The sequence below is a fragment of the Aythya marila genome (assembly GCF_965140915.1).
Source record: "Aythya marila genome assembly, chromosome: 17".
Lineage (NCBI taxonomy): Eukaryota > Metazoa > Chordata > Aves > Anseriformes > Anatidae > Aythya > Aythya marila.
In genome coordinates, this window is record NC_139058.1 from 5,908,976 (window position 1) to 5,924,933 (window position 15,958).

General features: G+C 41.2%; 1 protein-coding gene across 1 annotated transcript in view; it reads right to left on the minus strand.

The window, feature by feature from the left end:
* Positions 1-15,958, minus strand: part of FBXW8 (F-box and WD repeat domain containing 8) — a gene marked incomplete at its 5' end in the record, with an annotated part of 51,455 nt that overhangs the window by 12,707 nt on the left and 22,790 nt on the right. The window contains 3 exons of the mRNA XM_082773800.1: positions 5,698-5,907; positions 7,188-7,384; positions 14,682-14,839. Coding sequence (XP_082629926.1) covers positions 5,698-5,907; positions 7,188-7,384; positions 14,682-14,839 — 565 coding nt within the window. The remainder of the gene's footprint in view (positions 1-5,697; positions 5,908-7,187; positions 7,385-14,681; positions 14,840-15,958) is intronic.

Below are 15,958 nucleotides of genomic sequence, written 5' to 3' on the forward strand. Positions count from 1 at the left end.
CCCTTTCCTTATTGAGTAACACACAATACATTTGAGAACTACTTTCTCAAAAAGAGCTGTCTAGGACAGAGGTTTTTAGCTGTGACTACAAAGAGCAGTAAGCAGTGGATCAAAACAACATCAAAAGCTTCAAAATCTAAGATCCCCAAAGATGCAGAGGAACAAGCAGCAAGACCGGGAACAAAATTTGCATTTATTTTCAGATTATCATTCTCCTCCTTTCCTTCTGTCCATCCCTCTGCCAAACCACAGAAAACATTGCCTGAGTACACATGAATACTGCCAGCAAAAGAAGGGGTCACGAAATTTCAAGTCCACCGTCAATAAAAAGGGAACTGGTTTTTGCTCAGGTTAATACCATTCAATCCAGAGAATATCTACAAAAGTGATAAGGCCACTTCATATGCATTTGCAGGAGAAGTCATCAAATTAAGTACAACATATGGCACACACCGCTGCAAGTATGAATTTTATTTCTAAAGGGATGTGGAAAAAAAATGTTTTCAAAGTTTACAAGCCTCGGGGGCACAGTTTCCCACTGCAACTATATTGAATTGCCTACTGTAAATAAGGCAGATAACACTGCAACAACAACAAAAAAATTTGACTATTAACAAATGCAAGGTCAGCATATTGATACTTGTATACAGAGATAAGTGTTCTAGCTCCATAAATTTAAAGATGAGCTAAGATTTAAAAGGAGCAGATGAGGGAGACAGACAGACAATCAGAGAGAAAGAAAAAGAGTAAATCATACACAAAACAGCCAGTAAAAAAAAAAAATAAAAAAAGCAGTTAATATACATGAATAATGGATGTTTGATTTAAAAGCAGTTTACTCCAATATGATGTAATTTTTGACAATCAGCCAGAGAGACTATTTTGCAAGTTCTTGCCAGATATAAGTCATTGTGTAAAGCTGGTAACACAACCATTTCTCCGAGCATGTGGAAAATTGACTTTCATGCCATCCTAAAGGTGACTTTATGCTGGCAAACAAGCACTCTTATTTCACGTGAGCTTAGCTGCAGCAAGCAGCCTTAAGCAATACTTAAAAACCCGCACAGAGAATTGCAAAAATAACAGTCTGAGCAGCTTGCAGCAAATCCAGCAGCTCAGGTGCCAGCTACCTGTTCCTCCAAATGCCCACACCTGCCAGAAAGTCACGTATAAAGCTAAAAGCAAGCAGAATACAGCTTTTCCTTTTAAGTCTTCCTTTGACTGGAGCCGAAAGTAAGACTCCACGCTGGTGGCAAGCAGCGGAGCCAAGCACCGTGCAGGCAAGCACTGCACAAGCTTGGGCAGTGCAATTCTGCCAATGCACCTGCAACCCCTGCTGTTCCAGCACTGGACACTTTGTGGGCATGGGCTGCCAGCCCCCAGCACTGTGCCAAACCTGATGGGTTTGTGATGTGGACAGATGTCTGCTAGGACCTGGAATGAGGGCACCAGACTCATTTAACTTGTGGCTGAAGACTGATGTAAGAGTCAGGTACCCTGAGATGAATGAGTATTATGTTTACACATCAAACCACCCACCCATTAAGATGCAAGCCCTAGCCCAGAAACGCTCTTTCCCTAACCTAAGAATAAGGTAGGTGAAAGGAAGGCAAAGTAGTCCTTAAAAACTAATAAATTCTCTTGGTTTCACAGATTAGTACCTTAAATATACACAGCACATCCTAGCAGCTATATTTTCAAAACCTGAGATACTTGCCACCTAGGAAACTGTGCCAATTATGAGGTATTCATATTAATGTACAAATAATGAAAAAGAAAGCAGAATGTCATTGACAGCAGTCAGTAGAAAAGGGCTTTTTTTTTTTTCTTTTAACTTGCAAAATTATTTTTGGTCATTTACAAGCATAGAAAAATCAAGATGGATTACTGCTACTTTCCAGCTAGGCAGAGGTTAACCAATGCAAAATCATCCTGTAAAATTTCTGCAAGGAAAACTTCTGGTCTCTCTGCTGGACGGTATTCCTTGCAGTGCCTGACTTACGGGCAAACCCCACATGTTCAAAATCACTCACCAGCAAGACCTGCCCTGCTACGGGTATGAAAACAGGAGTTCATGAAGATCAATTTAGTGAAAATGAGACTATTTACAAGGTTCACAGTGGTTAAGAAAACTGAAAAGCATTTACAGAATATTGAAGTCTTTGGAACTGGAGACATTATGACACCGAAAGAGACCATGCAAGCTTACCAGTACACAAAGAGGAATTCAGTTAAAATTAAGTACAAGATGTAAAGGTTCATGTAGAACAACTCTGACCTAAAAATATCATCTAGGAGAAACTGTGAAGTATGAGATTCAATTTAAAGGATTATTTTAAAATTTGTGATTTCATTTTTTTTCAGTTAATATCAGTTCAGATAACTCATGTTAGCAGGCAGCTGAAGAACTCTGTGGAAATGTTAAATAGAGGTACAGAGAGGCAGTATTTCCATCACTGATGAGAAAAGACAGGTAATATTGAACAGCATTCATCAAGTAGAAGCTAATCATGAGCTCAAAAAAGAAGAAAAAGTGACAGCATAACAAACAACTCCCTGAGATCAGGCATCTGATCGCAACATATCTTGTCTTTTGTTTTTAAGATAGAGGATCTAAACCAATTACTGTCCTCCTTTCACCCCCATCTACCTGTTCTGAAATATTGGATACGTCTGTGCAAAAAAAACCAAAAACAAAATACAAACACACTCTGAAGTGTCTTATGCACGCAACATAAGAAGTTCAAAGTTATGAGTTTGAAATTCCCTTGCATACCGTGAAGTTTCTTTGCTGCAGAAAGATAACAAATACCACCACCTCCCATGACAACAGGAGGTAATCACCAATAACTGCTGAAAACATAAGATGATTTCAGCTAAATTTTAGATAAAGTATTTTTGCTCCCTCAAAAGAATGAATTACCTATAAATTTCACAGAAATAATCCACATCAGGAGAGAACTCACGTGAGGTTACAGTAAGAGCCCAGACTTACTTGACAGCAGAAGGTCCATTCAGGGATGCTCATAAACATACCAACTAGGAGGAAAGCTTCAGTGAGATCTCCCCATCAGTGAGACAAAAGCATCAGCAATGAGATAATGTTAATCCTGACAGCCACAGCACTACCTTCTTCGGAGATTTATATTCTGACATGAAGAGGACCAAAGCCAGCTCTAGTTTAAAACTGTGAATGCCTGTGGAGTTCGAAATTGGTTTTGCATACAATATGCAAAACCTGAATTGAAACACGTGAACACCACACTTGGTGATGCTGCTGCAGCATCGGGATCACGGGTCTCCCAGCTGCATGACTCAGGGGAATGTGCAACTTCTGGACACCATCCCTCAAGGTACGTCTGTTGGATGTCATGAACACTGCTCAAGGTTGAAAGGGAAAGGTTAGGATTTAGTATCTTACCTTATTATTACCCATTTATGAGCCAGGATGGGAACAGAGATCTCAGTATTTGAATTTGGTATTTAAGGAAAATAATACATTGTATGTTCAGTTAATACAGCTGAAACAACCCTTACTAAAGATTTATTTATTTATTTTTATGTTAAGCTAACACAAAAGAGTTGGAGGACCACTCAGCAGACTAGCCTTCAAGACAATGCAGTATCCTTGGGTTTTCAGATGCTTACCAAGGTGGAAATTGAACTTTTCCTATAGATGAAGCATTTATATTCCCCCTCTCTCCTGCATGGATGCCTGTCATCTAGTAAGAGGCAAGTCTATGCCACAGATTTGATGTTTTTCTCCTCTCCAACATAAAAGTGCCTACAAAATTTATGCCTCAGATCTCTACTCTGCTGTCAAATTTGGTTAAAATTAGACAAAGGTTTTAAAAAAGGGGGACAAAGATGGTTGCCCTAACTATATTTTCTTCAGAAAGCAGGTTACAAGTCAGTAACCGTAGGATTGCGTGCCTACACTCAGGAAGAAAAATAAAATCCCTTGGGGAAAACAAAGAAAACCCCAAACAGAAGAAACCCGGCTTTTCCACCACAGCTGCATCGCCAGAACCAAGCAGGGCTGGAATTCTTCATGAATACGTTTCTGAGATCAACTGCTCTCCCAAAGACAGATTGTCAACCTGTGACCAGCGTAATCAACCCAGGCAAAGTCCCTTCACGTCTGTGCGAGGTGAGTAATTATCATAATAGACATTAGTAATTAAATTCCGGCGTGATGTCAGCTGGTGCCGCAATGCCAAACAAGCGTCCTTGTCCAACACAGCCCAGCCGTCTGCACGGCTTCAGCCCCGTCTCCCTGATTAGGATGCGTGCTGATGTGCTGCTTAATGCAACCTGCCATCAAACAGCAAATACTTCCGAACCAAATGAGGAAATATGTCCGGCTTTACAGAGCGGCACTCCGGGGCCTAAGTAGGTTTCTCTCTTCCTTTACAAGGCACAAAGGCGATCACCGATGTAATGCTCCTGAATGAGGCAATTTTACCTTCTAACCTCCCACCTCTGGGGGAAAAAAGAATTGGATTAGGACAGCAAAGGAATTAATAAAGACAGCGTGGCCTCGCAGCATCTCTCAACCCTAGAGGTATTTATGGTGGCCTCTGCATTTCCCTGGTGAATGTGAATTTCAAGGGTAAATTAGATGCAGCTGGACAGATTTATTCATAACACAGAGGTAGTCCTAAATAAAGCATTCCTGGTCTAGTTGCTTGCCAGGGAAAACACTGTGTTTTTACAACACAGACCACAGCTCCTTTCATCTGGTTGCTCACCTCCTGCTTCCTACTCCAGCGGCCTGAAGCACTCTCCTTCCCGATTAGTTATTAGCTTATCACATGCCTGAAGTATAACCACAAACAAACAGAATGAAATTAGGGAACGGGCACATTAGGAAAGATGCAGGAAAGGGATAGATACTCTTCTTGAGGCGCCTGGAAACAGGTCTATCTGCAGCCTGGTCCCTGCCCTGGAGTGGGGCATCATGGTGCAGTTGCTGCATCCAGGAGGAGGCTGCTGCCAACTGTGATCTCCAATGGGATTCCACACACAAACAGTTATTTCTGTTACCTGTGTGAGTCTGAAAACTCCCCAAAAAGCCCTTCCTGCAAGAAAGTATGTTTGAGAGCAGCTGTATTAGAAGCCATGAGTTTTCAGCAGGGTTACTAGAACAGTGTGGTTTTGACTTACCTTGCCACTGCTAAGATGTGCTGAGGAAAGAAGCCATCTGTGTCACTGGGGCTTTAGACCTATGATTATTATTTAGCTTCCTCTAATACAAGAGTCACACCACTCTCACCAGTTTGGAAGTAGCTTAGTTCAAACACCCAAGTGCACACACTGAAAAAACATCCTCCTAGGACTGCACACAGACATGTGCGAGGCTTGACACACTGCTCAGTATGTCCTCATTCGAGAGGTTCAGGGAGGGTATTGTTCTGTTGTTTTTTGTTGTTTTGTTTGTTTTTTGTTTGCTTGTTTTTTGGCGGGGGGCGGGTGTTTGGCTTGGTTTTGGTTGTGGGTTTTTTTTTTTTTTTTTTTTTTTTTTTTTTTTTTTGAGACTAGTTCCCCCTAGAGGATCACTGGTGCAGCACACAGCTGGGACTCAGGAGCAGAGAATGCAAAATATTTTACAGTGAATAGCAGGGAAGAAACAGTCATTAGCATGAAAGGTTCTTTTGTTAATTACGAAGGCGTAAAATTATTATAGAAGATAAATACCTGATTGGGCTCATTCAATAACCAGCCAAAGCCTTTGACCCCAAAGGCTGCTTCATGAGCAGACACATCAAGACACGTGACAGGCTGACCATAGACAGAATGGAGAATTTTGCCAGGATCTTCTCCTTTCAGGACATAGACGATGTCTTCTGCAGCTGCTACTGCCACTGGACTCCCCAGAACATCTGGAACCAGATTAAGGAAGTTGACCTAAAAAGAGCAGACTTTTTATTCTTATTTCAGGCTAAAATTCTTTTACATCTCTACTGCCATATGCTGAACTAGCAAAGCTATTGATAACTATTGGTTATCAGCAACCCTGATTCATCCCAAATTCATTTCAGATGAAGTCTGAGTATCGATTTTGCTTCAGAAACAAGTTTAGCTCCTATGAAATCATGTATTTATGTCCTAAACCAAGAGAGAAGTCAGGACTTGACTACAAGACAACCCAAATTTCAACCCATCTTCTCTTAGGCCTCCAGTGTGACATTGGCCAGATTTACGCGGTCCTTCCCATTTCAGTAAATGGTTAAAACACCGCAGAAAAGCCTTACCATGGGAAAGGTTGAAACTCCATAACAGCACAACTGATTTCTAACCCAGCCTTAGAAGAGTGGTATCTTGAGTGTTTCTTTTGTGTGTGGCAAACTGACATCTCAGTCAGCAAGATGCAGGCGTACAATGGATCCAACTATGATGGAGCATGGTGTTGTTTTAACATTTTTACTGTGATACTTCTTAAAATGTTTGGGGATTTTGTTTATTTTTAAGTACCATAAGATTGACTTAGCTTTGAAAGAGGGGATAAATCAGGAATGGCTTCGATCCCAACTTCTTATCCATTAGCTATGCAGTCTTTTTTTTTTTTTTTTTTTTTGCAATAGAAAAGAAGTTGCAAGACTCAATTTATTCTTACCACACTTCTTTCCCCTTTCCAAAAAATGTTGATACTCTGAGCCACAGTAGAACTTTAGAGAATGGGATAGCTTTTGATTTTTAATTAAAATACTCTCAAAACTTTAGTGACAGAAGGTGCAACCTAAAGAAGCTGCACGACTAGTTACAGCTTCACAAGTGATACTATTAGCTCATCTGCAGTATCCTGCCTCGGAATTAATCAGATAGCGTTGATCTGGAATGAGACCTTGAGTTTTAGCTCCAATTCTATGCGAGAAAACTGATTTACAAGATGAGCCAACTTAGTTTAATGTTGACAAAAAAAATAATTAAAAACAGCCAACCTCCTGCACCATATGGACTTCTATTCATTTTCACTTGTAGCTTAAGCCAGCATTTCACCCTTGCTCTTCAGTAATGAAAGGTTCATCCATTAACCTGCTAAAAAATCGTAGCCTCTAACTGATAATGCTGTTATCTATTTCATGCAACACTCTTGTAAGATTTTTATAAGATTCCTCTAAACCATATCAAAAATAATTAGCAGATCAGGAGCTCCTGGAACGAAGCTGAGTAGCCTGGAGACTCACCAATTTCTGGATTTCAAATGTTCCTGTAGTTTGCCAGAATCCCTTGTCATCAGGGCTTTCCACTTTGACCTCGAAGCCAGATGCTGTTGCTACCGTTGCACCCTCTGAACCAAGAGCTAAGGCTTGTATCCTCTGATTGTGCTGGTAACGGTGGATTGGCTCTCGCCCTGTCATCAGGCTCCAAACACTAACAGTTCCTTATAATAAAAAAAAGTAAACACTTGTGTTATCTTAGAATTTAAGAAAACCTTGAAAGATCACCTGATGATGTAAGCTTATAAACGTTTTAATTAAAAAGCATGTATACAGAAAAGAGAGTCCAGAGCAGAACAGAATTTCAGGTTGCTACATAACAACACATAACAGCTTCAGAGAAAACTTTCCAAAATTATGGGTGCAGGCATTAGAGGCTGTGTTGCTTTCTATACAACACTGACTTTCGGATAACATTGGTACCTACCTTGAGGAAATCTGCTCGACTTCTCTCCCTTTTCCATATTTAGAGAAGATCAGACTTAAAGAGGGACCTAAATTCTTACTCTACTACACACATACTTGATCGCAAGTACCACAGAAATAGCGAGGAAGAACCCACATCCAAACTTAAGTCCTTCTGTTGCACACATAAAAGTTTTAGAGTGAAAGACCTGAAGCTCTACGCACACAGCAGTCACTCTTTACATTTAGTTTGCAACCAGCAGCAAAGCTCCCAATCCTGGTACTCTGGAAAACTGAAAAAGCAAGAGTTCAATGCTCTCAGAAAGCTAAAAAGCGCAAACCTCGAGGAATACAGAAGTGCAAGTCGAGAGACGATGCATTTGCAATCGCACATTTTCCCTGCATAGATCACCGATACTCTATTTAAAAGCATGGTACATTAAAGCAATAATCTGAATAAAAGCAACCTTAAGCAATTAGGAACGTATTACAGAACAGAAGGGCCAGACAGAATGGGAGACTCCTGGGCCACCTTTGCACTGAATTAACTGAGAAGCAATCTTCAGACATGATAGACAGGACTGGAGCTGGAGGAGCCTTCCTTCTACTCAAGTATGGCCATTAATGATGAAATGATTAATGATAGCCATTCCTTCAAAAGGAGACATAAAAGCTCTGACAGACAGCTGTGGACGGGCACCAATGCCAGTTTGCAAACACTCCTCCCGCGTCCCAAAGGAGGTGAAGCAAGAGTGTGGTAATGAAACTGCACATAGTGAAATGGTATCTAAATGAGTTTAAATTGATTTATGTTTGCTTTTGTAAAGATTATTTGGTATCTGGAAAGTGCTACCAATGTGAAATAATGCAGATAATCCTTAAGATCCCTGTCTAATGGCACTCCCACTGAATATTTATATTCCTCGCCATGGGAATGAGTACCATAATGGGGACCATTTTTGTTTTATTAGGGATGCATATTTAAATTAATCTGCTATTTGCCTAAACAATTAGCTGCCTCTGTTTGTTTACACAAAGCCAAAACTGCAATTAGGCTTCCATCAAAAAGATAAGTCCCGACTAAAACTGTCCCAATGGAGTCATAAGGGCTCAGAGCAGAACTTCCCAAAATTACTTCTTAGCATAATGGTAATTATGTTAATTGCTTGAAAGGTAAATAACTGCTGAACTGGTTTTGAAAAACAGAACGCTGGCCTGCATCACGCAGACTTACACTTAAAACAAGTTAACAAATACAAACGGATGGCACGGGCTGTAGTCTCCTCTGCCCGAGGCGCAGGCTTCGCAGCACACCTCGGTCCCTGCACTGCCAGTCCTCAGCTCCTCGCCACGGCAGAGGGGACGGGTCAAGCCTGAGCTCAGGACAGCTGTTTTAAACAAGCAAACAAAAAGGATGATCCAAAATTTTGGTGCTGTCAGGTCACAGATGTTAGACACAGACCTTTTCCTCAGACAGGGAACGTCACTGCTAAACTCCTCCAGGCAGGGTACTTTCAACTTTACTTTTGCCAAAGGTTTATCCCAAATAAAGATCACTTTTGTGGAGGGAAAGAGGAAGCTGCTTTGCTTTTGGGGGGTCTTTTGTTTACACACCTCTGCAATAAGTATTTTCACAGTTTGTTTTCTTGCTTGTTTTTTTACACGCAAAGTTCTGCAAAATTCCAAAAACCATTCTAGTTACACAACCCCCTTCTGACCACATAAGCAAACTGGGAAACCTGGAATTTAGAGTTTTGCTCTCCAGAACCAGGCAGCAAAGCCACTGTTATTGCATCTCAAACATCACAAAGAGAAGACAGTGAAAATGGAGCATGCAATAATACAATCTGTTCAAGACAGGTACGTGGCTTCGTACCAAATGTTCAATAGCAAAATCTGTCCAGGACACCTAAACATTTTATCAGGCAAATACAGCGTGTGCAACACCTGATGCACAATATGGTGTGAAAATATCCCTAGTACGACCAACAAAACTAATTACTTGTAAGGTCACAAGTTAACATCTGTTTAATGAGGCAGCACAACATAAGGAGTAAAAAGAAGAATTGAGAAGTGTTATTTCTCTTTGCATTCCTTTTATAAGGATGAACAACTATTTTCTCACAAAAAGATTACTTCTCCCCTACTCCAAAACAGTGTTCTGCTCTGTATGTACATCCTCCATCCTCACTTCCAGTCAAAACAAGTTTATTCATTTGCATATGACAGCAGGAAAAATTTATGTATATTTTTATGCAGAAAAAGAAAACACTCCACTGTATTTATCAATAGGTAAAACTATTACTAGTTCTAAAAGTGCTACATCCAATGTTCTTTCTTCTCCATTTCATCGCAGAAACAGCAAAATATATTTATTGGTGTGTAAGCCTTTGTAACAGTTAATCTTGTTTGTGTAATAGCACTAAAATGTCACCATTATAGTTAAAGATATTGGTGTGGCAACATAAAAAAAAATTAGGCATAAGATTTACCGGTGCAGATGAGATCACTGCTTTACATAGTCTATCTTCCTGCCTCCAGCAGTGACCAGTTCATTTCCAAAGCAAAAATCTTTGCTAAGGTGAAGTTAAGGTTGCAAGCGTACCATGTATTTTTCCGTGTGAATACTGTAATCTTAAAAACGTTAGAAAGTCATTCAGTCAAAGTTACAAGTAACACTTTCACAGCATGCTAAAACCTGCACTGCCATTGTGATTATTCGGATTGAACTCTAACAGTTAACTCCCAAAATTGATTTGGAAATTACAGCTTAAATGTTGTCGGTTCAAGGAAACAAGTTAAGGGCAAGAGGCTGATGAAGGTGGTGTGACTGCCCGCACCTGATGTTACAATTGCTGTGCCGACCTCCTAGACTGTCCCTTCAGCCCAGGTTGCACAAAGAATCGAGGTCTGTAACTCCTAACCCAACGCATTGTTGAGATGTGGTCTGATGAAAGGTCCACCTATTGCAATTCACTCTCAATTGCAGGATATTTGGATAAAACGTTTAACTGTGAGTCCGTCGTGCCTTACGCAGCGTGCTGCTGTGTGGTCCAATTTTCGCTAGCCTCAGCGAGCATCACACACGCTCCTGCTTTATCAAAGGTGAACGGCTGGAAGCTGCTCTCCATCAACATCAACAGCGCCGGGCTCCAGTGCAGTCCCCTCCTTACAGCTGGAAGCACAAAGCCATCCTGCAAAAGCAGCTGGTTTTTACACCTGTCCTCACCTAGGTTTCTCACCAGTATAATAACCCAACACCTCTGCCACAAAACAAAGCACCTCTTCTCCTATAAACTAGCCTAATCCTCTAACGGGAAAAAGGCTGCATAAACACAGAGGCAAAAAAAAAAACATTAAATCAGGTTTACAACCATCATGACAGGGTGGCCCATGCTCCTAAAAGCTACCTGCAGCTACCTGCTGCCCTCGGCTGAGCTGAGGGAGGGCCACGTCCTGGTGCACAGCATCCTGCGCTCAGCTCCCAGCCACACATTACATCAGCTCTCCCACGTTACGATGCTGCTGCTAGCAGTGCTGACAGCCCTAGAAAATACACAGAACAATTTACATGTCCGTTACCTAAAACAAAACAAACCACAGCGAATACAGAGCGATACATATGCGAGAGCAGGGGCTCTGGACATGCTCCTGGTTTTCATTTTCACTCACTCCAGCTCGTGCACAGCCCAGCTGCACGGAAAGGCCAGGAGCTGCTTAATTCCCATCATCTCCATGACGTTTTTCCTTTTTGTAGGTCGCAGTCCTGCCACTTCCTATTTTGATTGAAGCTCATCAAAAAATAAACAAAACAAATCTGTTCCCCACCTCTGAAAACAGTTCCTATTTGTATTTTTTTTCCTCCAAGCTGGGAGCATAAATCTATTTCCTTATGATTTGGAGGTGCAGATGACAAAGCCTGTACTTCGTTCCCAACTCGGTGACTCGAGAGGCAGAATTCTCTGACCTAGGTGTAAAATCACACACCATTTAGCCAGGCCAAGGGTTTTGTATTGACAGCCACCTGCACACCTGTGTACATCTTACGTGAATAATTATACTGCTGCGTGCTACATGCAGTTTTCTTCAAAGAAACCTAAAACACTCGCTTTCCTTAGTTTGAGGCAGCCTGTTTCCTGCTGGAGCTATTTCACAGCAGGTCCTGGCACTTAGGGGAAGACTCCAAACATATTACTTCATTTCTGTCTCTGCAAACAGGGTACAGAAGGGACAACACCCGCAAGCAGCTCTAAGGGCATCGGAACGGACAAGACAGCAGATTTCCAGTCCCAGAAAGCAGCACTGCCAAAATTCCCTTCCTGGAGCCTGCCAACAAGCAAGCGCCACTTCTGATCCCTGCAGAAGCCACCTTCCCCTTCTCCAGGATGCTTTGTGTCTTGCAAAGGGCCCCCACGTCCTCCCCACACGTCTCAGCGCACTCCCGTAAGCAGGAGCACCACCCCGTCTTGCCTACAACGAGTATGAAGCGCTGCATTCAAAAACCCCCAAAAGACCAAAACCCCAAACCCAACACCCAAGTATGTTCTCTTGTCGCACCACATTGTTTTCAAGTCAAACTATGAGACTCCGGAGGGCGGGGGGAGGGTGATGGCTAAAGTAGACTGCTGTTTCCCAAAAGCTGTGGCTCGCAGCCAAAGGCAGGCAAGCATGGAGCAGATGGAGTCCTGGCAAGGCCCCTACTGTCCCTGCATTAGCAGCATCTGCTCATTACCCAGAACCCTCGCCTGCTTTATCTAATGCTCCAGGAAAAGCATTTTGATTTGATTCATTTCAGTTTGGTAACGTGCAACACAATTAGTGGTAAAATCAAACTGGAGGGCTGCCAGTGCTGACAATAGGAAACAAGGCAGAAGAAATATGAGGCCAGTGGGTTGGAATTCAAAAATCACAACTGTGGATCAAGTTGCCAAGTCCCGTTGCCCCAGGTGTACATGCAGTGCCCCCACTGAGTATTGGCATGGGCAGAGGAAACTTCATTTTCTCCCCATACATTTCTCTCTCATTTACCTCTCCTTGCAGCTTGTTCCTTGGAGGATGACACCGTCGGAAATGTTCACCAAAAGTCACAATTCAATTTTTCTTTAGTGCCATCGCGGAGTTACAATTCACTTTGGATGCAGGCATCCCAGTACGACAAACCTTTTTCCTTGCTGTATTTCCTATGCCTTGGGAAGTGTTTGCTACTACCGAACCAGAAAGCAGTGCTGCAAGGCAGGCACGGCACGAGCAGAATCTGCCTGTTAGCTCTTCCCTGTGATCAGATGCCAAGGACATCACTGCGTGAGCTCTGTTGAACTGGGAGAAACTGATGTTATCTGAACGAGTCTGCTAGCCAGGGATTCGACAGAGAAGTCTAGACTCTTTGCCTGACAGCACCACCTCCAACACTAGCAGATGGTTTCTCTGTGTTAGTCAAACTTACAAACAAAGAGAAAAGGGAGCTGGAAAAGTACAACAAAGAACAATCAAACACATTATCTTCAAAGCCGCCCTCCCCCCCCCATGTTGAAAATAATTCTCTCCACCAAACTGTAAATATGTGCTTTCAGATTCCCGTTAGTAAACGTTTCTAAAAACAGTTTTTACAATTCCCTGTTCACATAGAAACTAATCTATTCTGACCAGGGTTCTCAAATCAGAGTAACTGCCATATCACAGAGCCCATTAAAATTTCTACCCAAAAGAATAAAAGATGCAGAGCTTTATGCAAACTAGCATAGTCACAGCACACACAGGACTGACGACAAGGAGTGTGACAGAAAAAAACCCGAGACAGATTATTAGATTAGTCAGTGGGAGACTAGAAAACAAACAAAAGAACCTCTGCTATATTCATTGTTTGGCACATTGGACAAAAAGCCAACACTTAAAACCCTCACTGTTATAATTTCCTATGACTCAAGTAAATAATATTAATGACTGTTTTGTAATACCAGACTCGCTGTTGTCAGAAAATGTTTCCTATCAACAATTCTTAGCCCCAGAAAACAGTAATAGCACAACCCTGACTAGAAACAACACTACGAAAGCTGAGCTTCTTAAACATTTATTTTCAGATATAAAACATATAATTTACTTATAAAATAAAACATAAGGATTAGAGATTTTGTTTAGATTGCCCATTTTTGGTTTTGCTTCCACATGCAAAAATGCCAAGATTGTAGTATGTGTGCAATGATCTATATCTTAAAAAACAAAACAAAACAAAAGCACACAAAAGGAAAAAAAAAAAAAAAAAAACGAAAACCCCACTGTCTTTATTCACACTTAAGAAAAGGTGTAAGTGCCAAATCACAAAACCTAAAGAAAGATGCTAAAAGCTGAGCTCTGCCTGGGCAACTCAACCTGGGACTCCAGTTGTCAAGCACTGTTCAACCCTGACTTTTTTTTATTTGCTGACCCCAAGTCCAGTAGATGTGTAGTTGGCTTATGACTCTTGTTGCCCTTTATACAAACATCTAAGGATATTTAAAATAATGCCTATAACCAGGATTTTATTAGTTTCATTAAATATTAGGTCACAGTTTTTATTTCTCTATATCAAAGTACATAATAATCCAACAATGCAAACCACTATTTTAGTTAAGAAAATGTGCATCCATAAACTGCACTGGGAACATAAGAGGACACAGACTAATCAGACATGCAAGTTTACCACTATTCCCATAACAAAGCCCCACACTACCCTGAGGGAGTTTTGGATAGAGGAGAATGCTGGTGGAAGAATATTTAATATTTTTATAGCCAAACAAGTTATTTGCTTAAGATACTTTGGCTGGACTACAGCCTGGCACTCAAGCTTTGTGTAGCAGTTCCAGTAGGAATTAAACATCAGTTTTAATGGGTGCTATGTTCCAATGCCTCCTAATGCATTTAGGGTTATTGGCCAACTTTCTCACATAAAAGCAAGTGTGTGCGTGTGTGTGTATATACAGGATTACAGACACACAAAAAGCTGAGCACAGCTGCTTCATTTTTGTAAAGCTTTTTTTTTTTTTTCTCCCCTAAATAGGGAGGAGAGTTGTGGTTACTTACCGTCCTCGTAAGCTGCTACAGCCAGAGAGCTGTTTATCCTCACAAAGGAGACATGTGGCTGAGGTCCAGCATCACCAGGACCGTGCATTGGTTCCAGGATGGGGGCTGTGTAGTCCCAGGTGCGCGTGTCCCACAACCTCACTTCCCCTGATGTGTATCTGGAAAGGAAAGCTATTATTCATTCCAAAAACATCTCAAAAGAGGTAGCCGCAAGAGAAGAGAGGAAGGAACAAGAAGCGTCTGGAAACTCAACGCCATTTACAGCTCCTAGACTGATTCTCCTCGTGTTTACAACCCTATCAACTTTGTTCATTTTATTCCCATTTATTGAATGCAGCACTGAGTCTACTAAGACAGGTAAATTGGAGCTACAAGAACGACACCACTGAGCTACCACAGTTTACCAACTATCAATGTTAGCTTTACAGATAAAATGCAACGAGAGCAGGGCTTCAGGAAAAAAAGAGAAGTTAATCAGTAATGAGTCTAAATTACATCATGGCAAAACTTCAATCTGTTTCCTTTTAGTCTTTAAAAATGTATGATTGTGGTTGTGCCAAAGAAAGGCTGTTTAATCAGAGTATTTATGTACATACATACAAGCATTCACATGCATACACCCATCCAACCTACTGCTCTTTATAGAACTAAGCTCCTCAGTGCCTCACCAACAGATCACTTGCCTACAACTCTGAAGACTAATTAATTTATTCCTAGCATCAAGTGTTGTCTTTAGAATTAAAGCAATGCTTCTTTCTTCACAGAAGACTCCCCTACCAAAATATCAGGAAAAAAGAAGCTTAACATCAGACAAACTACACTTTGCTAATGAGAAAATCAAAAAACAGAAATAAGCTTCTCAGATAATACTGAATATATTTAATGGAGTGAAGGCTGTAACACAGCAACATAAAAACTGTTCTGTGCCACACAACGTACTATTAAAGGAAAAAAATAACTCCTGTGTCCTGCAGGCAAAGTAGAAGAGAAGCTCCCTCTATGACTGGTCAAAAAATATGGTCAATTTGGAACAGCTCAGTAGTTAAAGACAAGTTCTGACACTACTGTGACAATTAACAGTCTCAGATGTCTTTTTCTGCCATACCTGAGATGTGGATTCTGTTGGAAATGAAGGGTGTTTCCTGCTCTGTCAGCTTTGTTGCTATATCTTGCTTTTTAGGAGAAGAACATTTCAAGAGTGTTTCTTAACCTCAAAGGTCTACAGGGCAGAAACTTGCCTGTCCCATATTTATGACGAAAATAAGAAAGGAGTTGTT